At 47.1% G+C, this 26,803-nt stretch overlaps 10 protein-coding genes across 10 annotated transcripts; 5 read left to right on the top strand and 5 right to left on the bottom strand.

Annotated features, from left to right (window-relative positions):
- Positions 1 to 1,306: 1,306 nt before the first annotated feature.
- Positions 1,307 to 2,518, top strand: I302_105010 (uncharacterized protein; the record flags this gene model as incomplete). The annotated part of the gene is made up of 1 exon (XM_019195492.1): positions 1,307 to 2,518. One exon carries the CDS (start codon positions 1,307 to 1,309, stop codon positions 2,516 to 2,518), a length of 1,212 nt encoding a protein of 403 aa, XP_019042315.1.
- A 546-nt stretch (positions 2,519 to 3,064) lies between these two features.
- Positions 3,065 to 5,503, bottom strand: I302_105009 (uncharacterized protein; the record flags this gene model as incomplete). The annotated part of the gene is made up of 6 exons (XM_019195493.2): positions 3,065 to 3,449; positions 3,563 to 3,711; positions 3,845 to 5,050; positions 5,119 to 5,171; positions 5,238 to 5,311; positions 5,418 to 5,503. 6 exons carry the CDS (start codon positions 5,501 to 5,503, stop codon positions 3,065 to 3,067), a joined length of 1,953 nt encoding a protein of 650 aa, XP_019042316.2.
- A 1,107-nt stretch (positions 5,504 to 6,610) lies between these two features.
- On the top strand, positions 6,611 to 8,596 carry I302_105008 (uncharacterized protein; the record flags this gene model as incomplete). The annotated part of the gene is made up of 4 exons (XM_019195494.1): positions 6,611 to 7,096; positions 7,215 to 8,052; positions 8,159 to 8,277; positions 8,378 to 8,596. 4 exons carry the CDS (start codon positions 6,611 to 6,613, stop codon positions 8,594 to 8,596), a joined length of 1,662 nt encoding a protein of 553 aa, XP_019042317.1.
- A 437-nt stretch (positions 8,597 to 9,033) lies between these two features.
- I302_105007 (uncharacterized protein) lies at positions 9,034 to 9,957 on the bottom strand (the record flags this gene model as incomplete). Its single annotated transcript, XM_019195495.1, has 1 exon — positions 9,034 to 9,957. One exon carries the CDS (start codon positions 9,955 to 9,957, stop codon positions 9,034 to 9,036), a length of 924 nt encoding a protein of 307 aa, XP_019042318.1.
- A 1,685-nt stretch (positions 9,958 to 11,642) lies between these two features.
- On the bottom strand, positions 11,643 to 13,644 carry I302_105006 (heat shock protein 60; the record flags this gene model as incomplete). The annotated part of the gene is made up of 5 exons (XM_019195497.1): positions 11,643 to 12,047; positions 12,123 to 12,947; positions 13,001 to 13,223; positions 13,275 to 13,368; positions 13,440 to 13,644. 5 exons carry the CDS (start codon positions 13,642 to 13,644, stop codon positions 11,643 to 11,645), a joined length of 1,752 nt encoding a protein of 583 aa, XP_019042320.1.
- Positions 13,645 to 14,001: 357 nt separating this feature from the next.
- Positions 14,002 to 14,767, top strand: I302_105005 (uncharacterized protein; the record flags this gene model as incomplete). The annotated part of the gene is made up of 4 exons (XM_019195498.1): positions 14,002 to 14,004; positions 14,125 to 14,202; positions 14,337 to 14,522; positions 14,717 to 14,767. The coding sequence occupies 4 exons, from the start codon at positions 14,002 to 14,004 to the stop codon at positions 14,765 to 14,767; spliced, it is 318 nt and encodes a 105-aa protein (XP_019042321.1).
- Positions 14,768 to 15,142: 375 nt separating this feature from the next.
- I302_105004 (uncharacterized protein) lies at positions 15,143 to 16,371 on the bottom strand (the record flags this gene model as incomplete). Its single annotated transcript, XM_019195499.1, has 4 exons — positions 15,143 to 15,433; positions 15,495 to 15,515; positions 15,608 to 15,715; positions 15,898 to 16,371. The coding sequence occupies 4 exons, from the start codon at positions 16,369 to 16,371 to the stop codon at positions 15,143 to 15,145; spliced, it is 894 nt and encodes a 297-aa protein (XP_019042322.1).
- A 504-nt stretch (positions 16,372 to 16,875) lies between these two features.
- Positions 16,876 to 19,474, bottom strand: I302_105003 (uncharacterized protein; the record flags this gene model as incomplete). The annotated part of the gene is made up of 4 exons (XM_019195500.1): positions 16,876 to 18,771; positions 18,834 to 19,162; positions 19,234 to 19,393; positions 19,466 to 19,474. The coding sequence occupies 4 exons, from the start codon at positions 19,472 to 19,474 to the stop codon at positions 16,876 to 16,878; spliced, it is 2,394 nt and encodes a 797-aa protein (XP_019042323.1).
- A 406-nt stretch (positions 19,475 to 19,880) lies between these two features.
- I302_105002 (uncharacterized protein) lies at positions 19,881 to 21,071 on the top strand (the record flags this gene model as incomplete). Its single annotated transcript, XM_019195501.1, has 10 exons — positions 19,881 to 19,905; positions 19,969 to 19,996; positions 20,058 to 20,077; positions 20,137 to 20,188; positions 20,244 to 20,368; positions 20,418 to 20,440; positions 20,494 to 20,523; positions 20,583 to 20,643; positions 20,741 to 20,880; positions 20,946 to 21,071. The coding sequence occupies 10 exons, from the start codon at positions 19,881 to 19,883 to the stop codon at positions 21,069 to 21,071; spliced, it is 630 nt and encodes a 209-aa protein (XP_019042324.1).
- Positions 21,072 to 21,901: 830 nt separating this feature from the next.
- I302_105001 (uncharacterized protein) lies at positions 21,902 to 25,193 on the top strand (the record flags this gene model as incomplete). The annotated part of the gene is made up of 4 exons (XM_019195502.1): positions 21,902 to 22,415; positions 22,505 to 24,079; positions 24,279 to 24,825; positions 24,989 to 25,193. The coding sequence occupies 4 exons, from the start codon at positions 21,902 to 21,904 to the stop codon at positions 25,191 to 25,193; spliced, it is 2,841 nt and encodes a 946-aa protein (XP_019042325.1).
- Positions 25,194 to 26,803: the final 1,610 nt, after the last annotated feature.

Here is a 26,803-nt window from a genome sequence, read left to right as displayed (position 1 = left end):
AAGCCAGACGCGGATAGTCCTTTCATAGTGTTTCTTGAGGGAAGCTTAGCGGGAAGCCCATTTCTCTGCCCGACACCTGGTCAAGTCAATCCTGCGGGAAGTGTGGCGATTTTACGGAAGGACTGAAGGCAAACATGGTAAACCGATGAGGAGGAGCATTTTTCGTTATTGTATCAGATTTTCGTTGCGCTTAGAGCGGATCATTGCTACATTCAAAGGTTAGACAAGTTTGCGAAGCTGAAATACTCAAGGACCTTTGGAATTCACTAAACATTGCCAGCACTCTCAGCGAGAGACACACGATCTCCGCTGTACCTGTTATCCTTGACGACATCTTGTTTCGCTCTCTGGTCTTGCACTGCCTTACTGTTCTTCCATGCAAGGAGTGAGCGGCTGTGAGTCTATATGTTTCTAGCTTTACAAGCTGATCTCCTTCTCTCGGTTCCACATCTTAGCATGTCACTTCTTTGACGGCGCCTCCTTGATGCGAAATCTTCCGGGACGAAGCGTCATGGGGCGAAAAGGAAATAAGAACACACGAAGGAGTGTAAGAGGTCGAAAGATGTACTCTTAATAAGATACGAAGTCGAGATGCGAGACGATGTACTGAATAACGAATATGCGAGAGTATACGATATACATTTCTTGGGGCAGCTTCTACGTGACTGATCTCGCACCTCATCTATTTATACCTTTACTTGGAGTACTCGCTATGAGTGCTTCCGACTAGTCGTTTGGGCGAACTCGTATTTGCTAGCGAAGTATCTCCGTTCTGTGTCTCAGGCTCCTAAGACTGGTCTTGTAGTTCCCTTTTATCGGGAGTGGTGGTCCCTGTATTCGCGGACTATTACAAGGAGAGTTGCCAGTATCTCGTGGAGTGGACCACTGCAAGATGATTATATATCCCTTGAAACAGTCAGTGATCGAAGACGAATGACGAATTTGTGGTCGTGACGACCTGACCAACCTTTGTCTCGTTCTCATTCCACGGCTTTGCCGGGTTTGTCCTCAAAATTCATCAACGGAAGGTCGCGTTAAAAGCGGTGCACTCCTCATAAGGGATTCTCAAGATGTGGAGCGGGTCTAGACCTCCCTGTACGAACTTCTTCCCCTCTTTTCACCTGAAGTACTTGGCTTCGTCTTTCTTTTCTCGACAAAAGGTTGTGAGAAGGATGGGCGGATTGACCGTAGAGGTACATGTCCCGGGTATAAATTCAGCAATAATTTGTCGACTGGATAACCCCTTCAGATATTCCGAATATGTCTCTTTAACTCTACTGCTACTCTGATCAAACGTTCAGACTAAATGCAATCTTCTATTCACCCTATCATCGATGACAGTAGATCTGAAGTCCGGAGACGTATCGAAGGCTATATTAACGAGACTTTGCAAGCCACGGGAGGTGGGTCTACTGTTGAAACTGTTGAACCCATCGGAGGTCAATCACTCGAAGACCTCGAGCTTGAAAGGGATGATCTTGCCTCATACAATGGCGTAAGCTTTCAAAATCCTCTTAAGGTATCTCTAAAGGTTTTAGAACAGTGTGAAATAGCTACCGCCAGTATGCGGGAGGCGATGAGAGATGGTCAAAGCAAAGATACCGCAAATTTTGATTCAGCTACGGACTTCGAGTTGAGGGAGTTTGATCGCTTTCTATATAGATTGAAGCACTGGAGCAAGGAGACCGACGATCATCTCAGGTGGGCGAGCAATGTGATTAAGACAGGAGTGTTCAACAATAGATATAACGCTGTCTTCAATTCTGGGAGTGCACGCGGAGGATGGGCACGAGCCAACGCCCAGGCGATGTTCGAGAAAAACAAAGAAACGGAGTTGTGGGAAACGACTGGCATTGAAGGCGACTCTCATACGACTTCACGTGGTAGAGAAGCCATTGATAGTCTTCTCAGAGAGTCCGCCGATCCATCGAGAGCGGCGGTGATTATTAAAGAGCCGGACGAAAGTGAGAGTTCATCCCTGTCCCCCTCCATCGAAGGCACTTCGAGCAAGATGGATGGCAACGAGCTGTTCGTCTCGATGATCAACTGCCTCAATACCAATACCAGAAACAATCCCTCAGCCCTGAAGAATCTTTTAAGAAATATAGACAGGATTCCTGCCAGTGACAAGGATCACAAAGCCGTTGAACTGTTGAAGGAAGATTTTACACGCTTCCATGACTTCTGCAAGAGGAGAGATGAAGACGTCGAATGCCATCGAGACTTCAAGAGAGATTATGAGGACGGATCCTGCTCTGAACAGAAATCTCAAGACTTCACCCGCGATCCAATTGGCGAGTTGAACGATCGCACTGTGGTCCAACTTGATGACCCAGCCAGTGCTTCAGAAGACAAGCCCACAGAGCATTGGTATCGTATGAAGTTGCATGATTATGCCAATGATATCAACCATAAGTTGATCAAAGCCGGTGGATCACTCAGAAACGAGTCTGACAGAAACCTTGAACCCGAGCCGTTATATCATGTTGAATCTGAGGGTTCAGGTAGATGCTCATAAGTGCCGAGGGGTTTAATACGAAAGAAGAGACTCGAACTCTTAAGCTGAAAAGCACTCGTACCTAAAACTACCAATTTCGAGACTTTCGCCGGGCTTTGAATATGATGTCAATAGTAGTATGGATGTTTTTCTGCTGACTGCATCCTGGTGATAATTTCTCGAAGCTGTTTATGCCAATCCCATTTCTTTTTTCACTCACATAGACAGTGAGGTATTACGCAATCGCCATGGCTTCCTGCTTAGAGCCCGACAGCATAAGACACACTCATTTGGTTCGGGATGGCATCGAGTCAAATAGGAGTGATTCCTTGTTTGGGATAAAATGTGTGAAACAAGTGCAACACACCCCTTCATATATGAATTCGTAGCTTTACATCTATATCATCTCTACTTGGCAGCTCGCGAGAAAGCAAAGTGAATAACAGGTATATTACAACAGGTCGTTCGTTCGTCACATTATATACAGTCCAGCAATGAGATTTTATGAGTATGTGTCTGAGATGACAGGGATGCGTTGTTGTATGATGGTTTACTGCCAATGATCGATCATCCTCCCTGATACTCATCTACCGTCCTCTTTCCACCCAATCTCTGCTCAGGCGACTTACTCCTACTCCTACTCCCATTCACCTCTATCCCCAAACCCAGACTATTCTGAATATTCGGAGGAGGTAACAAAGGTGTTCTCTCGTGTTGTTGAGAGGAGGACTGCTGGGTATACGAATGTGTTCGCACATGCGCGTGTGGGTGCGGATGGGAGAAACCATCTTCAATATGTTTGAGCTTCCTCTTCGTAAAGTATCCTCTGCGTCGGGAGGAACGTTCCATAGGTGTAGGTGGGATAGGGAGGGGAGGTGCAGAGCCGTATAGGACTGACTGGATCATTATGGTTAGGTCGAATATTAATGTTCCGCCTGATCCGAGTAGATATCTGGATTAGTCGGGAGATCAGCATGCGTCAACAAATGCAAGTCGATCATTCGTGGAGGCGTAGGATAGACATGGGAAGTATACTCCATCAGGTGTGAAGAAATGATGACTCACGGTAATGCCTCCAACAGATAATGTCCAGCTTCGTTCGGATCCCCTCCTCCAGCGGGGTTTAACAGGATAGAAGAAACGTAGGTCACGTTTCCTAAGAACGCCATCACGAATAGTAAGATCGATAAACCTTCTACCGATTTGCGCTGGAACTGCGTATTCGGAAATGGACAGAAGTCAGCGTTACACCGTCTTCCAATCGAACAAGGATGGGTAAGGATTCAATTTCGTTCCTCTTCTGGACACTTTTATCAGAAAGGTAGAATGAGACCCAAAATCACTCACATTCTTCCATATTTGCGGTAATCTCGAAGCAAGATACAGAGTAGTACACGCCCAAGCTGATATCCTCCCTATTATACGTTGGAACGAAGGTGGATCTTCAGGCATATGAGGTGGCGGAGCGGTTGGCGAATCTTTCTGATCAGTGTATAAAATCGAATCTACGTATTCTCTAATTTGGGTATCTTCTATTGGCGGATTGCTCTCGGTATGGTAGGTTGACGATGATGGTGTTTGTGAATCTATGTCGATGTCATATGATGATGGTTGATAATAATTTGAAATCCCTGAGGTCGGTCCAACAAGTACTTTCCCAACACTTCTTACAGGCCCTCCTGCATTATTCGCAAATCCTCCCCAACCAACTAACAAACCAAGACTCATAAACGCAACTCCCGCAGCTCTTCTCCCACCTCTCCCTCCAGATCCTCTAACCAAACTCAGACTCCTACTTTGACTCCGCTTATTCTCCCTCATCTGCAAGTCCGCTTGAGCGCCCGTACCCAATATCAATCCCAACGTACCAGAGGTAGGCAATCCTTCCAAGTTATCGTTCGAGCTTGAATTCGATGGTGGAAGAGGCGAGACGGGATGTATGGGTGTCCTAGTCATGGATCTTCCTCGACTATCATTCAAAAGCGTCCCTGTAGACTGAGTCAACCTCCTAGGACTGGCAGGTGCTCCACCGTTGATAGTTGATGACGACTTGTTGGATAATTCGGAATGAAAGCTATCTGCCAGATCCTCTTCATCTAAAACGTTAGAAGCTGAAGTCTGCCTTGACAATTTCCTTCTCTTCGATCTACTTCTCCGCCTATGGCTTGCCCTCTCGGCTGCGCGAGCAACATCCAACGCAGCTTCGTATATCGCGGCGTAGGAGCCGTCGGCAGGCGATGAGGACGTGACGTTGATGTCTGGCGGTGGGAGGTGACTGTATGTCGGGTTTCGTCGCGAGCGCGAAGGTCGAGCGGTATTGGGTACAGAGGAAGTGATGAAGTTGCCGGAAGATGAGCGGGTCCGTCCTCCCGGTGGGGCGGTGGAGGGGGGTAAGATGAGTGATTGATGGGGTGAAGCGATGAGGGTGTTGTATGATACGTATCTTGGCGTTTGGCCTGTTGAGGTGGAAACCCTGGGAGACGGTTTGCGATAATGTATATATTGGCCGACTAACGCCATATCGATTGTACAGAAGTATATTGCAAGATATGTCTGGCCAAAGTCGGAGTAGTTGTAAGCACATGATGCAATACTACCGCCAGAAAAAGGACTGCGCTCACTTGAAATGGTAGTTGATCTGTTAATAGACATCCTATCAAGTTGGTAAGATCCCCTAGCCAAGTATGGATGGTCAATCAACAGGACTAGCCAGAAGCATATCCGAACCAAGTTTACTCACCGAACAGCCAACTGCACAGGAAAGGCAGTGCTAGTCCCTCGCATGACCTCAGAGATGCGTTCTTAATCACTTGACTACACACACCCAACGTACCATCCCAAAGTCAGTATAACACGGATCACCTGCATCATCCCATCTAAAGCAGAGACGGCCCAAAGAGGGATTCACGAGTGAACTCACGGTAATTGAGCGCATAACCAACATCCTATACTCATATAACCCAGCGCATCCGCCACCATCACCCGCGACGGATAGTTGATCAGCATGTCCACTTCTGACCCCTAGGTCGTTGAGGACGATGGTGAGGTAGAGGAGAAGAAAGGGATGGATGGATTATGTGAGTCGGTAATTCCGTGGAAACGGTGATTAGGGAAACATCGAGTTGAAGCTACGCGATGAGATGTTGGTAAAGATGATGTTGATATCGTTTGATGGTTGCCGCTGTGTATACGAAGAGGAGTGATGGTCAAGTACAACAGATGTTTGTGATTGAGTGTGGTGTGTGATTTGACATGAATCTGAATTTTGAATCTGATTGAATTGAGAAATGATAAGCTTTTAGCTCTTTTGGCTGTCTGTTCCCCACTCACTCTCCCCCAGTACCAGTACCAGTACCAGTACCAGTACTCCACTCACACTCAGCCCACCGAATTTGATCCCGTTTTTGGGTATTGCTGTACCTATTACTCCGTAGTACTGATATAACTGGGTCCATGCCATCACACGACCGTTACGAACAGCGACAACGCTTTGACGTTGGGATATCAGAAAAGGCATGAGGGCGTCCGATCATCAACTTTCTTTCAGCTTTCAGCTCACTGTCTGCCGGGCTGCCATTTCATTTCATTTCATTTCATTTCATTTCATTGGACACATCACATCGTGACCTGTTAGTTTCACCAGGGTATCACAATGATTGCTTGCACCAAAGAACGTCATGTCAGAAGACGACCTTGTATTGCCGGGTTTGCCTTGAAGACTACCTTTCATCCAAGTCGGTGTCATCTGGTCTATAAACTACATACTCACTGCACGACATCTCGATCGAAGACGTCAAGAATGGAATTTAGCATCCCAACCTTTGGGTTTTGCGCCCTGCTGGCGAACCCCATATGTTTTCCCTGAGACATTTCGATAATACTAAGTAGTGTAGTTTGGCTAGCGGCTATGACCGAAGTGTGTGTGGTTTAGCAGTAGGGGTAGTCAATTAGCCGAGCAGCACGGACCTCCAGAGATAACGAGGAATTTCAATACTAGTATGCAACTCCACCTAAAAATCTTATCTGGAGAGCATCTCGCCTTTTGATCTTTCTCGTCTTCCCTCTTTATTGTATCTCCATACGACCCCATCTCCCAACAGCATCGATACAGTAATGGACGAACGAACTTCACTTCTGTCCGATCATCCTTCGCAGAAGGAGCATCACAACATCGCAGGCTTATCAGCCCTGCGATTCCGCCTGATATGCTTTTCGCTATGGTGCGGTAGTTTTCTCGTCGCATTCGATTCAACCTTGGTCTCAACTCTGCTATCAGATATCGGATCGGACTTCAACGCTGCAACTCAAGTTTCTTGGCTCGGAACCTCCTACCTGTTGTCGGTATGCTGCTTCACCCCTATATATGGTAGACTGTCAGATCTCATAGGCAGGAGAAATGCACATCTTACGGGAATGTTCTTCTTCACTCTGGGTACATTCTTTTGCGGGGTCGCTCCGACTATGAACAGCTTGATTGCTGCAAGAGCCATAGCGGGCATCGGGGGTGGCGGGGTCGGTAGTGTCAGTGCGATCCTGATGAATGATCTGGTGGATCTGAGGCATAGGGGGATGTATCAGGGTTATGTCAATATTCTATTTGTGAGTGAGCTACAGACTTATGGTCTTTCGGCCTCCTACCCACCATAGAAGGATAAACAAATTTACCGCTTCTATCTCCTGTTGGACTACGGCTAACGTCCGATCTTATTGTGTCCAGGGCATTGGCGGAGCACTTGGTGGGCCTATTGGAGGTTGGATATCAGACCATTTCGGCTGGAGAAAAGCCTTCTACATTCAAGTGCCCTTACTTCTCGTTACAGCAATGTGTATTTATACGTTCGTCAATACTCCACGCAATCCTACAGCCCCCTCGGATCAAGTCACAAGTGAATCTACGCACTGGCGAAAACAGCTTGGTCGTATAGATTGGTTGGGATCTCTGGCTTTAGCCCTAGCAGTTGCGGCTCTCCTGTTATCAATGTCCATCAAGACATCTACCACCAGAGCCAACGGAACAGACTACAAGTTCTCCGATCCCCTGATCTGGGGATTGCTCCTCGGTTCTGGCATCTTCTTGATCGGGTTCGTGCTGGTCGAGAAATATTATTCGCCCGAACCGATCTTGCCTCTTCAAATGTTGACTCGCCGAACACCGCTTGCCATCGCCATCTCATCATTCACCATGGTCCTAGGTCAATATTCGGTCTTGTACAACATACCCTTGTTCTTCACCATTGTTCAGAACAGATCGTCTTCCAATGCTGGTGCACACTTGCTACCGAACTCTATTCTGATTGGTGTCGGGTCGTTATTTGTAGGATGGAGGATGAGGCATACAGGGAAATATTGGTTTTTGGGTATCGCCTGCTCTAGCTTGATGGTTTTGAGTTCAGTTGGAATGTTACTCTGGAAGCAAGATTCGCCAGATTGGTTGACATGGCTAGCCCAAGCTCCCGGTGGATTTGGGTATGCGGGTGTGTTGACGACGAGCTTGGTGGCACTTATGACGCATGTGACGAGGAGGGATAGGAGTGAGACGGCTGTCGCTACTAGTAGTGAGTTCCTGAGCAAACACATATTTACCTCCCGGCCAGATCCATCAAGCATAATTTGAAGAAGCGACAATGCGATGTCCCAAGCTAATATCAGGGTACCCACTAGTGTCATACCTATTCAGAACCGTGGGTCAAGTTCTGGGTGTAGCTATAAGTGCAGCCATTGTACAATACGCCGTGCAGAAGGATTTGGAGAAAAACATTGTCGGACCAGGTGCCAAAGAAGTCAGTGGACAATTTCACACTCATTGGATCATCTGCATATCAGATACCGGTACATCGCCTCACTGGTGATACGAAAAAAACTGACCTCTTTTGGAAATAGGTCATATACGACATCCGGCATTCGACCTCATCCATCCCCTTCCTTTCACCTGAACAACGGGAAATAGCTGTGAATGCGTACGAGCATGCCTTACACCTTGTGTTCATCTTCAACCTCGTTGTCAGCGTTCTGACTGTCTTGGCGCTGGGCATGGTACACGAGGAAGAGATGTTGGTCCGTCAGCAGCAGCCCTCACCGACGGATGAGGAGGAGCAGTAAACGCTAAACCAGTCAGATGAAGACCAGGACATCTTGGGGTATCTAGCAATGGTCATAAGGCGCAGGATATGCTGGTCACTCAATCTCTCCGCCAGTAATTGATCATTGACAACATACATTTAACATTTTATACAATAATTGGGATAATTTTCTTGGTAGTATCGTTGTTTTACGGGGGTCATACAATATATTCACTCATTGTATATAGCTTATAGACATATAGATATAGAAGTTGTTAGAACAAGGACGAGATAGATGAACGTACCACAGATTGATGAAAAGCTCGATTACAACGTCGGGGCTCAAAATGAGGTCAATACTCGAATTGACCTCACAATCACCTCTATTCCTAATCTTATCCTTGACGTGAATTGAAGCGAACCATCTTCGACTTATTCGATCTTGGAGTTTCCTGTCCTTTTCAACGAGGCCGCCAACTAGTGTTCCCAACACACCGTATAATCCCCCACCCCATCCATCAAACGCTCCATCACCCACTCAACATCCCCCCTATCCACATATCCCAGTAAATCATCCTCTCTATACCTAACACCCATCGGCATATCCCTGAGCGAATTCCTAATATTTATCGTCAATCTCGAGCCGTTCCTGTGGGAATGGGACTTTCGCAAGAGTTTGTTCACGATCACCAAATAATCGTGTGATCTACCATTATGGCTTGAACGATATTGAACAAAAGTTCTGATCATCTTGAGATTCACATTGATCCTCTCGATACTCCCAAGTAATCCCTCGTGCGTGGGGAACAGCTGGGCCAATAATTGGATACTCTGCGTATTGGGCACATCAAGTATCGTCATTTCCCTCACTCTCCCTAGATTCCCTATCTTTCTTTTCTCCGTCTCTTCGTTTGGTCCCACCATGTCCCCACCCCGTCCTGAGGGGCTATACTTCGTATTCAGGCTCTTTCGAGGGTTGTATCCCCTACTAATCGATCCAGCTCCATATCCCGCACTCTCCATCCCACTCAACGTACTATCCACCGTCCTAAGGACAGAGTACCGATCATTCATATCATTGATCGTACCGACAACCTCGCAGGGAGGTATGTACCGAAAACTCCCCGGACCAACTTTAGGTCTTTCCAGCTCCTTTATCCCCCAGAATAATGACTCGATATTATCTTTGTGTATCCTCACACTGGTGTATATCCGATCAATGACTAGATCGTATATCTCTTTACTCAAAGATGCGAGGGCGAGAAGGGTGGAGAGGGGTAGGGGGTATTGTAGGATGAGGGATAGGACGTCGAATGGGAGTGAGGGGGAGTCGCGGATGAAGGGACGGATGGGGCAGGTGAGGTGGTGGGGGAGGGTGTTGTAGCCTCGGAGGAATGACATGTCTTTGTGTGTAGTTCTGTACAGCACCAAGTTGGTGATAAGAGGGCAGGACTTAGGTGGTACTTCTATACAGAGAGCGAAGAGCGGGACAACATGACGAAATACTTGAACTGTAAGATGGTTGATCTACCGGATAAACCGGAATGGTATGCGATGATCTCATCTTCGTCGGTCTAATCCGTCTGACCCAAATCTTCGCATCTCATGCATCTAGACTTTTCTTCTTCCTGCTTCAGTTATTCACTACAGTGAAGACCGTCCAGTGCGAACCTCTACATGAGTGTCCGTACAATGCATATATACAACGCCAGTCTTTCACCCGCTGAAGCTGGACCATCATTCAAGATCAACCAGATCAGTTTGTGTAGGGCATGACCTCTTGAACCCCACCCTCGAGTTGCTGAGTTATCGGTGTGGCGTTGTGAGATGCAAAGCGCTGTAATAATACAAAGTACAGTAAGATCCCTGGCTATCCTTTCTGTTGGTCCTGAAGGTCCTGAAATTTCATGAAAATAGGGTGAGGGGTTTGAATAATTGTAGTGTCGTTTGAGGTTATTTCGAATCGACTATCCCACGAGATACTCCACCGACACGTCCAGTGTTCCGCTTAACAACCGCTCAATCGTGACTCTGAAACTCGAAGTATTCACGATTTCCAGGAACATTGTTCTTACGCACCATGTCATCTTCCAGCACTGATAACCCTCTGATCGGGACGAACACAGGACCAGACAGACATTCATGCAAGAACGTCTTCGAAGACTTAGCCAGCCGAGCGACCACTCTCAAAGACAGCGCACATCGAATTTCGGACGTTTCTCTTCGTGTGGATAATTTGAACATTCTGAGAGCCATACAAGCAGATTGCAAGAAACATAGTGCAGTTACGGAAAAATGGCGAGACCTGATCGTCAGTTGTCGATCAAAGCGTACCGCGCTATATCAAAATATGGAACGCGCCCCGAGGAATCCAGAGTCTATCGAACAACTCTGGAGATACATGATAGACTCTCTTTCGACTGGTCATCCCACTGAAGCTGATACGGCGATAATCACAGGTCATCTGAATAGCCTCGCTGCTAGTCTTACGTCAGAGGTCGAAACGAAGTTTGTTGAGACTTTCTTGCAATTTCTCAAGGATCGCGATGTCGCCTTTGTGAGTATTTCAAAGGCATTTCAAGACAGGGAAGAGAAATTAGCAAATGTGTGAGGGGAGCGTGACATCTTTCAGACGTAGGGACTCAGACGTTTCCGTTCGCTCGTCTATAAAACATCATAGTGATACAAGTGATGTATTGTACATGACCGTCCTGACAGCTTGCCGAAGTCATTTGATATAGCAGGCAACACAACCATTTCATTCAAAATCACTTCGACTTTACTTTGTTTGGACGCCCAGAACAACCGAACGCAATCCCCTGATAACAGTTTTATCAAAAAACACAAATCGTCAAATTTTGACAACACACCTTACATGTTAGTCAGTCCTGTGAGTAGAGATGAAGTATCAGCTGAGCTGGGAATGTCATTCATCATGATTTTACGAAGATATGCAAAATGCTATATACCAAAACCGACTACAAGCATTTCTTTAGTATGTTTTTATAACAAGTATTGTTTTATTTTGTACTACCCTTCCTTCCTACCTCCAAGATGCTATGCTATTTCTCGTAACGAGAATCACTTTACATCATTCCACCCATTCCCCCCATGCCTGGCATACCTCCCATTCCCATACCAGGAGGAGGGTTCTTCTCCTCCGCATCAACCACACAAGCCTCAGAAGTAGTCAACAAACTGGCCACACCGGAGGCATCGACCAAAGCTGTCCTGACCACCTTGAGAGGATCAAGGATACCAGCAGAGATCATATCTCTGTACTGGGAGGTGGCGGCATCGTATCCCCAGTTGAATTTGTCTTGCGATGAGAATTCCTCAGATAAGAGTTTACCAACTACTACTGAACCTTCTTCGCCGGCGTTTTCGACGATCGTTCGGACGGGTCGTCGGATCGCTTGTCGGATCATTGAGACACCGAGCTTTTGGTCGAAGTTGTCTACGTTGAGGTTCTCAAGTTGGATGGATGCTTTCTGTGGCCATGAACATACCTTATCAGCTCAGTCCTTTTAGACACTGAGGTGCGAAAGAAGAGAGAGTGGACTTACCAAAAGAGCGGTACCTCCACCTGGTACGATACCTTCCTCCACAGCCGCTCGAGTAGCGTTCAGAGCATCATCATATCGATCCTTCTTCTCTCCGACCTCAACTTCAGACGAACCACCAACCTTGATGACGGCAACACCGCCACCCAACTTGGCCAATCGTTCTTGGAGTTTGGTTCTGTCGTAGTCGCTGGTAGTAGCATCGTTGATGACACCTCTAATCTGCTCACATCGAGCTTGAATGTTGGCTTTATCACCTTCACCGTTCAAGATGATAGTATCCTCCTTGGTGATGGTGACTGAACCGGTTGAACCGAAAAGATCGGGAGTAGCTTTATCTAACTTGACGTCCAGCTCATCGGTGAAGACGGTACCGCCAGTCAGGATGGCAATATCACCCAAGATGGATTTCCTGTTGTCACCGAAACCTGGTGCCTTTACAGCGGCGACTTGGAGTTGACCTCTAAGCTTGTTCAAGATGATAGCTGCCAAAGCTTCTCCATCAACATCCTCAGCGATGATCAATAATGGTCGTCTGGTTTGAGCGGCGATTTCCAAAGATGGCAAGATATCTTGGAGAGCTGAGATCTTCTTCTCGGAAAGGAGGACGAAGGGTTTCTCAAGTTCGACTTTCTGGTTCTTGGCATCGGTGATGAGGTATGGTGAGAGGAATCCTCGGTCGAATCTCATACCCTCGGTGATCTCAATCTCATCTTCGATCGTTCGTCCCTCCTTGACGGTGATGACACCTTCTTTGCCTACTTTCTCCATAGCTTGGGCGATGATGGCTCCGACGTGGGTGTCACCGTTGGCTGAGATGGTAGCGACCTAAAAGGAGGATGATATCAATACTGCGGCATGAAATCGACAGTTTTACTCACTTGGGCAATCTCCTCGCTAGTGGTGATGACTCTCTTGTTGGTCTCAAGGACTTCGAGAACCTTGTCAACAGCCTTTTGAGCACCTCGTCTAAGATCCATAGGGTTGCATCCGGCAGCGACATTCTTCACACCTTCAGAGTAGATAGCTCGGGCGAGGACAGTAGCGGTGGTGGTACCGTCACCAGCAGTGTCGTTGGTCTTGGAGGCAACATCCTGTACGAGACTATACCAGAAGTTAGCTAAGGAATGAATCGGAGAAGGATGTCCAGCTTACCGAGCTCCAAGGTTCTCCACTGGGTCTTTGAGAGTGATAGCCTTAGCTACGGACACACCATCCTTGGTGATTTTAGGTCCACCGAAAGATTGGCCTATAAATCCATATAACCACTGTCAGCTGGTCCTACCCCTGATGAGAGAGAAAGGTATGAGGGTAGCTCACCAATGATGACGGTTCTACCCTTGGGACCAAGAGTAGCGCTAACAGCCTTAGCAAGGATATCAACACCCTTCAACATCCCTTGTCTAGCATCGTTACCGAAGACGACATCCTTGGAGGCGTAGCCTCTCTTGGTGATGGAGGAGGTAGCAGATTGGAGTAATCTGGCTGGTCGGGGGAGAGCAGATCGGGATCGGAGGACGTTCATCGTGGATGATGTTTTGGGTAAAGTAGGGTGGCAAGAAACCTTTTCTAAAGAAGAAGCGAAGTAAAATGGAGATGAGATTGAAAAATCAAAATAATGGCTAGTCAGCAATCGCCCGTATGGGTGGATGAGTGTTACTAGTTTACTAGAATGATCGGTTAAAAGCCAGATTGATGGAAATAATCGGAATTATACTACCGTGGGAGACTTGGTCTTACACCAAAGGAAATGTCTAGAAATCTTGGTTGTGGGATTGCAGATCGCAGAAATGGATGACCGAAGGATATTTGTTGATTCCCCTAATTTCATTCGTGCAATAACAATTCATCTGGTTCATCTTAGCTACTTAAGCCTGTCAAAATGGTGAGCGTCTCTGCGCGCGAGACTTTCCTATGTATACGCCTCCCCATGTCGTTGATCCCCTCTCCTTTGGCCCGTGGCCACCTCCAGAAAGCGATTCGCTAACACACTCCCGCTTTGTAGTCTACCACCTTCAAATCCATCAAATCCCTCCAACCCCTCCTCGACCGAGTGCTGGTCCAGCGATTCAAAGCCGAGACTGTGAGTATCATTGCACCGCTTCTCACCTGTGCCCACGTCATATGATCAAGTACCAAACCAAACGAGACATACTCAACGATGGAGATTCAAAAGCGATAGACTTGCTGACTTTGTGTCAACTACCACAATCATAGAAAACCGCCACCGGTCTCTTCCTCCCCTCATCAGCCACCCAATCCCCTCTCCCCGAAGCTACCGTCATCGCCGTCGGACCAGGTGCACCAAACAAGGAGGGAGTTGTGAGCCCAGTTAGCGTCAAGGTCGGTGATAGAGTATTGTTACCTGGTTGGGGTGGAAGTCCCATCAAGGTCGGAGAGGAGGTGAGTTATATTCATTATTAGCTTATGTTGGACTGGTCAAGTAAGATAGAAGAAATGCGGTGTATTTGGAATCTCCAGGAATCATTTTTACGGAGATGGAGAAGTGAATAAGAAGAAATATTCCCCCTCTACTCAAATATTTACTATTATTGTTTAGGCTAGGGTCCTGCTGATACTTCATATGTTTGACTTAGGAATATCACCTCTTCAAAGATGCCGAGATCCTCGCCAAGATTAACGAGTAAACGCATGAAGAAGAGACAGGCATTTGGGCATTTTAGTGGGTTAGGAAAGATAGGATCACATGCTTATTCTGGTGAAAGACGGGCTGTGTGATCTCATGGTATGGAAAGTATAAAATACAACATTTGCATAATGCATTTATGGATTCTCCACTCAACGTCTACCCGTCACCATCAGACATTGCTAAGTCTTAGTAGCCTCTCCCGCACCACATCGACAGAGCGATCCATCTCGTTGTATCTGACATGAGACGTGCCCATGATGTCTCAATCGCCTTCGGAGGCAAGACGATGTGACTACCTAACGATGAGTTCATCAAGCGGTCGATTGACGAGACATGTGTGCACTCTCCGTCTTGTGCAACCCAGAAGTTCACCCTAAGTCGGTTTACCCAACTTCTTCTCCAAAGCGTCCTTCGTCCTTTCTCGAGCCACAACCAACCTCTCCAATTTCTTCTCATCCTCTATCTCATCGTACTTGCCTTTCCCACTATCACCATTCTGAGCTGGATTTTGCTCCCCTTGACTTGGCGCTAGACCGGATCTGAGCGATGCGATTTCCTCGTCGAGCGTTCCCAGACTCGTACGTAGGTCTCGGAGTGTCATGAGTTTCAGGGTCGATTTGAGGGATGTGAGTACTGTGGTTGTTATGTGCTGGAATCGGATAGGCTAGGTTGTGCAGAATCACATGAGTATCAGTTACACGCATGAGGGGGAGCGGTAGACTCACTCCTATCATATCGCCGCCGTACTACATACGCACAACGATGATCAGCACCCTATGCATTTATACACTTGTGGATTTGCACAGTGACGCAGGCATGATGAACTCATACCACTCACCCATCTACAACATACAGTCAGAACGTCAATCCCATTATTCTCCCTCAGAGCTTTCAGGATAGTCTGTCCGCCGTACTTCTCATTATCATCAAAAGAAGCTTCGAGGAGCTATCCCATCGGATAAAAGAATTAGCTGTCTTCCTTAAGTTACGATAATTGCACAGCCAAAAGAGTCAAAAGATTATGAGCGGTGTTGAACATCAGACAAGAGGTGAAGAATGTAGAGCAACAAATCCTTCCCACCCAGTATTCGAAACAAGGCAAAGATGGAGAAGGGGATAGACACCCACCTGATAATCCCCCTCCCCACCCGTCCCATCCCTCCCCTCTCTCAACGCCAATGTCCTAACCGCCCACATCCGATGATCAGGCTCTCTAACCCTCTCTTTCCCCCTTCCCTGCACCCTCCCCTCCCCATCCTGAAACGCCCCTTCGTCATTCTTGGATACCAAATCGCCAACTAACGCAACGACGTTCAACTCCCTGACTATCCGGCGGCATTCTTTTTCGAGCGATGGGAGGGACGTGATATGTGATGGAGGGAGGTGGGAGAGTGTGAATGATAGGAAGGTTGACGAGGAGGAATGGAGGGGGGGTGAGTGGGATTGAAGGGGAGGTGGGAAGGTGGGGTGGAGCCATGAGTGCAACGACATGGATTTGGTCGAAGCTGGTGGTGGAGAGGACCGGGGTTTCTTGGTTGGTGGTGCTGCTGGTGGGTCGATTGGAGTTGGAGAAGGGGAGGAGGGGCGCTTGGTCGATGTCATTTCTTTGCTTTGGATGGGGTTATATCGATATTATCATAGCTTTGTCTTGAGTGGATTAATGATATATAGTTTTGAGAGAGATGATCAAAGAGCTGAGGAACAGGATATATCTTGGATGATGACTATATCTGTCGAGAGAAACCCATAGTCCTTGGCAAGGTATTGCTTTACGCTAGTCGCTATGATGTTCTCATTTGTGCAAAATACATACTTTATCAACCTCATAGATTGACCAAGTACACACTTTCTCGGTAAAGGCTATGACGTTCTTCTTAGAAGCGACGCGAATACAGAATACTCGGTGACTACCGTGTAAGTCATTCGTCGTACCTCAACTGCTTGCTTCAGAGATCCAACTTCTGCCTCATATTTCATCAAAGCATCCATGCTCCATGCTCATCAATAAAGAGACACCCCGTGTCCAAACCAGGTACAATGACATAGCTTTCAACTTCGCTACATCTCACCTCGACTACACTCATATCTACCAAGATTCTATCGACACTACCTCTTACTTCTCGTACTTTTTCTCGGCGTCGCGCTCCCCGCTCTAGTGTTCCTCCTCATATCTCCAGTGCCCGCGTTACTCCTCCCACCGAGACTAGGCGTCGGACTCCCCTGTTCCGAAGGCCCCACCGACATTCCGGTTCTACTCCTAGTAGACCTCCGCACACTGGGCGTAACACTCCCCACCTCGGAAATATCACTAGGTGCCAGACTAGCTCTGGGTTTTCTCGTAGATTTAGGTTTCTTAGTAGGAGGAGGAGAATGTTTGTCCTCTTCTTCTCCATCATCCAGGTCCAGAATTGCTCGCGAGGCAGATCTTGTAATACGGGATCTACCGCCTCGCTGAACACTCTCAGGTAATTTCGGAGGGGGAGGGGGCATCTCATCATCTTGAGAGAATGCTCCTGGCATACCGTTGAGTCCTGGTGTGATAGGTTCAGTAGGTTGTCTGGACCTTGATCTGGGTGGAGTGATACTTCCTTCCCTTGATTTCTCTTTGCCTGATACTACTTTCCTAGATCGTCTGATTGATTTGGGAGGTTCGGTATGCTGAGGCTGGGTGGAGGAAGAAGGTTCTTCATTTATGGTTTCAATAGGATGATTCTCCTCTACATTCTCCAATTCAGCTGAAGCTGATGGTTCAGGTTCAGGTTCGACACTCATCGAAGCGCCCCTACCCAGTCTTGTGCTACCCCTCCCCTTCCCTCTGACTGTGCTCCTCCTCCCTAATACCGAACCGTCCTCCTCATCCTCATCATCATCGTTGATGATAGTCTTGGGTAATCTAGGTGTGGTAGCTGGACTACCTTTAGGTTTGGAGCTGGGAGGTAAGTTGAATGGACTTCCAGATAAGACTCTTCGGGGTGAGTGTATCTGACCTGCAGCGGCAGAGGATGGACCAGCAGAAGTCGAATTGGAGAATCGCGGTGGACCGGAGAAGGGTGAAGAGGGTTTCTGAGGTGATGGGATAGAGGGATTTTGGGAGGCGGTGAATAATGATGTGTGGGTTGTAGATGCCTTGATTGGCGTGGGGGCAGCTACAGGCGCCGGTGTGGAAGTCGAAGTTGATGCTGAAGTAGCTGGGGTGGGTTGAGGGGGAACAGCCGATGGAAGAGGGATGGTAGGTGGTTCAGAGGCGATTTGAGCGTATGAAGGACCGTTCGAAGGAGCAGTGGTGTTGACGTTCACCCATGAAGAGGACATGTCTATATCTTCGCTCGCTTCATTTCCATTCCCATTTCCATTCACCTGAGAAGCGCTGTTGGATTCCATGTCGAACAACAAAGCGTCTCTCTGAGCTTTAGGTAAGATCGATATGAACTCCCTGACCATCTCTCTACGACTCTGACGTTCCTTCTCGCCACTTCCAGATAATTGTTTATCCAACATCAACGACTCGGCATACTGACCCTGGTGGATCAAGCGCAATGTGATCAAGTCATGTAACATGCTTAATCCCTCTGCTGGGATATTGCGTCGTGGAGGATGAATAAGGAAATCAAGGAGATGCTGGTTCTCCTCGGGCGATAAGGGGATATGTAATAATTCTTTCAGCGATTTTGTCTGGATGTGCTGTTGCTGTCTGTTCCCTACCGAAGAAGAACCAAGGATCCATAACCATACTAACTCTCTTTGTCTTCTCCTTTCCTCTGGGCTCTCGTTGGATCTAATCAATGCAAATGCTTGAGAGAGGCTTCCAGCCGAGGCGAGGGAGATTAGTCGTATGTCTTCTTCTTCCCTTGTTGCCAATTCTGGGTGAGTGGAGTTGAGGAAGTTGTAAATGAGATCTAAGGCGTGAGAGGAGGGTGCGACGTTCTTGTATAGCGTTTGTAGGATTGAGGGAACAAAGTTTAGGGTGGTTATTGATGGGTCAGATAGTGATGATACGGTGGTCTAACAAGATATGTCAGTGGATGGTACCCGACATATGAAGGGGGAAGATAAGCAATGCTTACATCATATAAACCATGGTCCAAAGCCCAATAACCATCCATAAACCTAATCCAGGTCAAAGGCATACATCGTTTCTTAGCGAAACTTTGAGCCTTGCTAGGTACACCATGTACATTGGGTAGTTTACCATTAATACTTGAACCACCTTCGTTCTCTTCGTCGATTTCCATAGATGGCTGAGCTTGTAGCTGGATAGCAGAGGAGGAATCGTAATCCTTCAGGAGATAATAGTAGAAACAATCCTTCTTCAGTCTGTCCAACTCGAGGGAATGGATGGAATGTAATAATCTACGTATGGCTGCGGGTGTATTGGGAGGGTACAGCGATGCACCTACACAAAGCAGAACGGATGAGCCAAGGTGCGATGAAGTCGGAATGCAAATTAAGGAAAGCAATACGTACCATCCAATCCAACCAGTTCCAATAGCCTATCAAAGAACAGCTTCGCCTCCGGTAACTCCTTCCTTCGCTTTTCAATAGACGGCGAAGTAAGGTCGTTCCATGGTGTAGACGATAGGTCGAAATGACGAAGGATCGTATTGGGTATGGCGAACTCGTCGATCTACAAGTGCGAATCAAAAATGACATGAAAGTCAGCTAAATTCGACTAAAAGTCGCAGCGTATAGAGCTTACCGAGGACATGATAGTGGATGGTCTCGCTTCGAGATCTTGCCTTGGAATCAAGAGTGTCTGAGCTGTTCTCACCGGTTGATGCCAGAAGGAATGAAGGAATACCATCAACATGGACGTGAAGCCTCGTTGTTCAAAGCTAAGCTAGAACCGAAGAAATCAAAAACGCGGGGCATCCATGTGCTCAAGTGCCACACTCGCCGATACTTACGGGATTAACTTGAAATAGCAGCAACCAGAGAGTCGGTGGAGGATGTTCACTTGAAACATTGCATCTGTTTCAACATTTCCACTCTGCATGCATGCATGCATGCAGACAACGATAAACCAAGAGAAATAGATAGAACACGACAATATCACCTGACGATTGGTATCAATACCATCATCCACGGATAGACAATCAGGTAATCCACGAAAAATGGTCATCTTCTTCACATCGAAAGGTAAGTCCAGCTCAATAACACCCATATCTTTCGACGGAGAATCACGCTGACAATGATAAACAGCTGTCAGTCCACCGGCTACGATCTATATGTAAGTCTCAGCTGTCGAGCCCGAGATTGAGCATCCAGCTGATCGCAACACTATCATACAGGGGAAGAGATAAAGTCGAAAGTCCGTCCGTCACCCCTCGTCTCTCCCATCTTTCCTCTAAGCTGATGATGTTCATGTAGATGAGGAATTACTAAAATACGGCCTACCAACGGATATATGGTTCCATGTCGAGTGAGTTCCTCTGTTCGCGTCTCTAAAAGGTGCGCAGCTGACATGAGTAATGCAGTAAGCTCTCATCTGCGCATGTGTATCTTCGCCAGATGGCCGAGCAGTCGCATGGAGAATGGGATAAACTCCCGCCTGCTCTGGTGATGGATCTGGCTCAGCTGGTTAAGGCGAATAGTATAGAGGGTGAGCTGTAGCATCCTCTACCATGGAACGCAGCTGACAATCCGTTCAGGGAACAAAAAAGATAATATTACTGTGAGCTTAATCGTTCCTGAAGGATGGACCGTAAGCTGATAAACAGTTTATAGGTCATATATACACCTTTTACCAATCTCAAGGTGAGCTGGCATAATCACTTCACCTTATGGATTCGATAGCTCATATCTTTTCGACTTAGAAATCGGGTGATATGGCTGTTGGGCAAGTATCCTTCCACTCGGACAAGAAGGTGAAGCGAGGTAAGTGGTAATCTAACTCATTCCCAGCTGCTAGTCTCTGCTGTATTACCTCAAGCAGTGAGAGTTGCTTATTGACGCAGCGATGCTCATCAATCAGTACACGTACCATCACGAGATAACGCCATTGTGAATCGACTGAATAAGACGAAAATAGAGAAAGAAGTGGATCACGAAGCAGAACGACAGGAAAGGTTGAGGGAAGAAGGCAAAAAAAAGAAAGTTGAAGCGATAGATAGGGTAAGCTATACTCATCGAAGAATTGTCTGTCATAGTGAGCTGACGTTCGCCAACGCACTATATAGGTAAAGAAAGAACAGGAACAAAAGAAGATATGGGAAGAAGAAAAGAAGGCTCGTTCGTACGATGGGATGTTCACCGAAGAAGCGTTTGCGGAGAAAGAACAATGGAGCGATGATGATTTCATGTGATGTTTGTAATGTATGCCTGCCTTGTACGACTGACATGTTGATTGATATCTAAGCTTAAGCATAAGAAGGAACAAGGGACAAGGGCTATGTGCCTTTAACACGGTGTTTATTAACAGTCTTCTCAGGTTCATCTGGTCCGTGTTAGCTCTGTCGCTGTGTATTATTCGTATACTATGCACGAACGGAGGGTACAGCTCAGCTTGTTTTTTTTACATGCATGTCCCGTTGGTCATCTTAGCCTGCGGATCGTAGAGTAGATCAACGGGCCAAAGTAAAGTTGAGGCGGTAACGTTATTTCATGTATGCAATTCAGGGATGAGCCACTCTGAAACGCTGGTTCATTTGATTGAGTAGCAAGTAATAGTAACAGGTTCGCGTCAGGTGTCAAGTTGATACCCACCACCTTAACCACCACAACCACCCATAACCCACCTTTCAACATCCTATACAGTATCACCTTTTACTTTCCTTTCATCAGCACCGTATCAACATATATCCACTCTTTGTACTTCTAGCCTCATCCCTTACTGTCCGTATGACCTAGATCAACGCGTTCGATCCAGCATTTGCTTACATTGGAACATCCGAAAGAAGGGTTAGGCGGAATAAAGGTTAGCCAGGTCAATAGTCTCGGATCAAATCAACCAAACCATGCCCAGCTAGAGTAGAGCGTACACAATACCTTCTAGCTGAACTTGGTCCGTGCAAGTCGTCTGTAAACAGCCTCAAGGTATAGAATCAACGCAAAAGCTGTTCATATCGATATCAAAATTGTATATTAGGTCTCAAGACAGTAAATCATCAGTCAAAACCACATACGCAACAGCAACATGTCAACCCAAAGTCAAAGTCCCAAACGATCCTCTCAACCCTACCGGTCCACTCCCCCTCCCCCTCCTCCTGCAGCCACAAATGGCATATCGTCCTCCACCTTCTATCCTGGATTCCTCGGTGTGGGCAGCCGTGAGGAAGAATTCACTTATGTAAATGGATCACCAAGCTCGAGCGCCTCGTCCTCACGATCATCTTCGCCCGGATTACCCTATCTCGTTGACTCGCCTCAACCCACCTCGGCCAAACAACCTTTTCCATCACAAGCTAAAGCTTCGTCGCCCACTAAATCGAAGATCAAGACGAATGGTACATTCCCTGCCAGATCGAAGTCCACACCGTTGGGATTAGAAATAGGTAGAGAGAAGAGTCCGGTCGGAACGAAGAGGAGACCTGTACCGTTGAATCTTGGAAAGGCTCGGGAAACGGTAGGACTGGATGAGGAGATAGTAATTCAGCGAGATGAGATGGAGGCGAATAGACCTATGACGGCTAGTTCGGTCATGAGTGATAGTGAGTCGCATCTCTCTTGTCTCCCTTTCTCAACAAAGACCAGACGAGCAGATCTATGGACCATGACTGATATTGTGTGATGATGATAGGTGCAAGTTCCCTATCTAACGAGCTGCAAGATCTTTCACTCCTTCGTAAGACCGTACGACAGAACCTACGAGCCAGACCACTAGATTCTCCTCTACCCGCCTCGGACTCGGAGAAAGACTCCAGCGGATTTCCTACTCCTGACTTCATGCGTACCTCCCAACAACAACAGCAGCAACAACCACAATCATTATCCGTCTTTGAAGGTGAAACGATCAATGTAGACGAGACACTACGATTACTACAGACATCTCCACAACTGTTGATCATCGATACTAGACCGTTGGGTTCATTCCTTGATTCTCATTTACCCCGCTCAGCCAATATTTCCATACCATCTCTCATTTTCAAGCGACTACGGAAATCTCCAGGCGGTCAGGGTACGACGAACTGGGAATCTCTTGGCGGGTTCGTATCCACCCAAGCTGGACGATCTGTATGGGACGGGTTGGAAACAGATAAACATCTCGATGTGGTCCTTGTCGGATTGACAGCTATGGACGAATTAGCAAAAGTACTATATGGGATAATCAAGGCTTTACTCGAACATTCAGAATCAACTGTGAAAGTATTGAAAGGCGGTTGGACCAGTGTGTTATCTTCATCGAACGCTCAGGATGTGTTGGTATGCGGAGAGAACAGTACTTCCAGTCGACCTTCGTTGGCTACATCACTCCCTCCACCGAAATCTGCCCCCGCATATGACGTATCGCCCGTCCCACCTCCTATCCCACCTTCATCCCCTCCAAGAGCACTTAACCAGCGTCCCTCGATGCCCTCCCTCAGACCTGACAATACCAACAGACGCAATCTACCTTCTCTGTCTATTACAGGTGGTAGTGGAACCCATATGAACGGTCCCTCAACTTCCCGGCGTACCCCGAAATTGAGTCTGAATCTTGACAAGCCTTTGAAAAGCGCTACTATCGGTTCGTTCAATCTGGACAATGACCGACCTCCTCCAACACCCGGTGCAGGGTTCATTCCAAAATCCAAATCGGACTTATTGTCTGTCAATACCCACACTACCAGTACTGGTATCAAGTCACCTCGTTCACCTGGATTTACATTGAATATACCTAAATCGCCCAACCCTAAACCGGGATCGACAGGATCAGGATCGTTCCAAACGTTATGCTATGAACAATCGAAATTACCTCCCTCACCCAGTAGTTTTGGCGATGTCAAGCACCTAGTGGGGCGCGATGAAGATATGGTAGGAGCGGACCAGCCCAAAACCCCATTACCAGGCCAATCATGGGGTTTTGCCAAAGACAAATCAAATTCAGATTTAGAAGAAGGCGCTGGAGCAGGTAAAAACGGGATCGCGCCATTTATTGTATCTACTATCCTTCCCTCGTTCTTATACCTCGGACCGGAAATTACCAGTACCGATGATGTCAATCATCTTAAGAAGCTGGGTGTGAAGCGGATATTGAACGTCGCGCTGGAATGTGATGATGATGCGACGTTGAAGTTGAGGGATAATTTCGATAGGTACCATAGGATACCTATGAGGGATATCGTAGAGGAGTCGGGGGTAGGGAGGGGGATGAGGGAGTCTTGTGGGTTCTTAGGTGAGTGTTGGTGTCGTCTCAAGCTACTCTTATTCTGGCTTTATATCTTTCGGAGTCCTTTTCCGTATCCTACAATTCTCTGGAAGTTGTTCTACTCCTTCATTTCGTGATGTTGGTTTTTCCTTCTAATCACTCCGTTCCTGCTCGTCCAGTTGTCACTGATTGGAGACTCGGCTGATGCCCCTGACTTATCACCCAGACGACGCAAGACTCCACTCCGCCCCGACCTATGTCCACTGCAAAGCCGGCAAATCCCGATCCGTCACCGTCGTCCTCGCCTACCTAATCCACGCCAACGCATGGACACTGAAAACGTCCTATGCATACGTCGCTGAACGGAGGAAAGGCATCTCACCGAATATAGGCTTCGTAGCTGAACTGATGCAATTTGAAGAATCCGAACTAGGGTTGAAACAATCTGGCGGGGTTCATGGAGATTCCTCAAATGGGTCTGGTCATGGACATTCCAGTAGGTCTAGATCGAGGAATGGAGGGGAGGAAGATAGTTCGGGAGAAGAGGAGAGGAGGAAGAGCAATAATAGGACGAGGGAGAGTTTGCCGCCTACGTGGTCGCATAGTTTGGATATTACTTCTTCTGTCAATAGGATCTCTCCGATCGAAGGTACTTCGAAAGAAGGGGAGGGGAGGGATAAAAAGAAGGGTGAGGAGGATGCGGACGAGAATAGACGACAGGTGGGAGATGAAAGGGAGGTGAGGAAGAATGGACAGTGGGTTCATCATCGAAGGTGGGTTGATTTTACGCTTTATCGAAATTTATCAGATAGTACCCCAAGTACTGTTGGACAGGAGCATTGATCCTATAAGTGTACAGATGTCTCATAGATGATCGATCGAAGCTAATGATATAATGATGATCGATCAAAGCTGATGATATAATGATGACCGCAGAGCCCCAGTGGACCGTACGACCCTGCAACCAGGCCGAAGAGTCTCCAAAGCAGGCTTGGAATCCCTCAGACCACTAAATACAACTTCTATCACCACGCCGAAACCCTCTCCTTCTCCTGGTCTTGGACAGGGGTCGGAGTACAAGGATAGAGGGATCAAACATTCCGTTACGCCTGCGGGGGATGGTCCGTTGAAGTGGGTTTGATCGATCTTCTCAAGCCCAAGTGGGATGTGGACGAGAGAGACAAGACTAAAAATGTAAATAACATGGTATCGAACATTTGCTTATTGTAATTAAATCTGCTTGTGCATGATCCAACATACATATATATGCATATCGGTTGTACTTCATTGATCAAGAGGTGTAATACACTTTGACATCCAATGCTCTTACGCTATCGATACCGACGTTTACATAAATTGTACAGAGGATGTCATGGCTGTACTGTACGACTGACGATGGAATACTGTACAGTCTCAACACTGAATACTGGAGATTGATACAAGTAGAGTCATCATAAATTTTATGGTGCGTCCCTACAATGAATGCATTTCTACAACACAGTACGAATTACTGTATGTCTCTGAGAATCAAGATGGTTTGCCAATATGTACCATGCTTGAAACTCGAACATCGTTCGATAGGGGGATCAGGTAATGCGGCGTAAAAGGAAGAACAGTACGAGTAGACATGAGACAAAGCGTTGATTTCCAATAACAAATCAGAATACTATTCGCAAATGAGTAACTTCATGTATAGTCAATGTATATTTTGGACGGAAAAGTGTCACACTGGAAGTATGAGCAAGACAAGTACAAGAGGTCCTTGTAGCATCCCTCTTCGCACGTCTTTCTATCCACATCCCCTCCCAGGCAAAGGGGCCGAACGATACCACCGATATCACGAACCGTGGACCGTGGTCCACTAGTGGTTTAGACCGGATCGTTCTTGATCAATTCGTATTGCTGGGTCGATCGTCGCGTGCGGAGTGATGGGGTATATCAAGGTAATGGATCCTGAATGGTGGGGAGTAACTGGGTGTGAGAGCTCGGATGTTGACTGGGTCTGGATCGGGATGGTGGATGGACTATCTGAGCTTCGTCTCGTCAGGCTAAGAGATGTGACCTGTCTTGGCTTCGACGAGTCCCCTTGCAAATAATGGTCCTGAGAGTCAATGGATGGACAACGATCGGAATCGTACTGTATGGTGTTTGGGCCAGGTCGAGGCGACAGGGGACGCAGGGTGAGAGCGCAGACGATAATTAGCCCAAGGAGATACGATAATTTATGGTATTGTATGATATGCACCTGTGGGCATCGATCGTTATGTCAGTGTTCAGAAATCAACTTGCGAAAGATTTCTGAGAGGGCGAGTGAGTCCGTCTGAATCATAGCGATGACTGGTCCTAGTCGAAGAGAGACCTATTTTCCGGGACCGGTCACTCACATACAGTATTTAACACGTACTTGGCCATCCATTCGATATCCTCAAGAGGTATCGGACCTGAAGCTTGAGATATGATGGTTGTAAGCCGGATGGACGGAAGGAGAGGAGGGTGTGGTGGAGACAGGGAGAGATGACGGCTTTTGCGTGGTTTGCTGAGCGAGCTAGAAAGTATCGAGGTCAGACAAATGGTTATGGCGGTATTTAGAGGTGAAGAGATGCTATTGTAGCAGAATATTGTATTGTATTGAGCAGATAGCGGTTCGCAGTGTTCCAGATCTGAAGTGAGATACCGTACCAACCTACTCACCGCTTTTTTTTTCCTTCTCGGGCCCTTTCACTCTGTTCCCCTCCCTCTTTCTCTCCTGCA

The sequence above is a fragment of the Kwoniella bestiolae genome, chromosome 3 (genome assembly GCF_000512585.2).
Source record: "Kwoniella bestiolae CBS 10118 chromosome 3, complete sequence".
NCBI classification, from domain to species: domain Eukaryota; kingdom Fungi; phylum Basidiomycota; class Tremellomycetes; order Tremellales; family Cryptococcaceae; genus Kwoniella; species Kwoniella bestiolae.
This window is presented reverse-complemented; position numbering and strand designations above follow the sequence as displayed.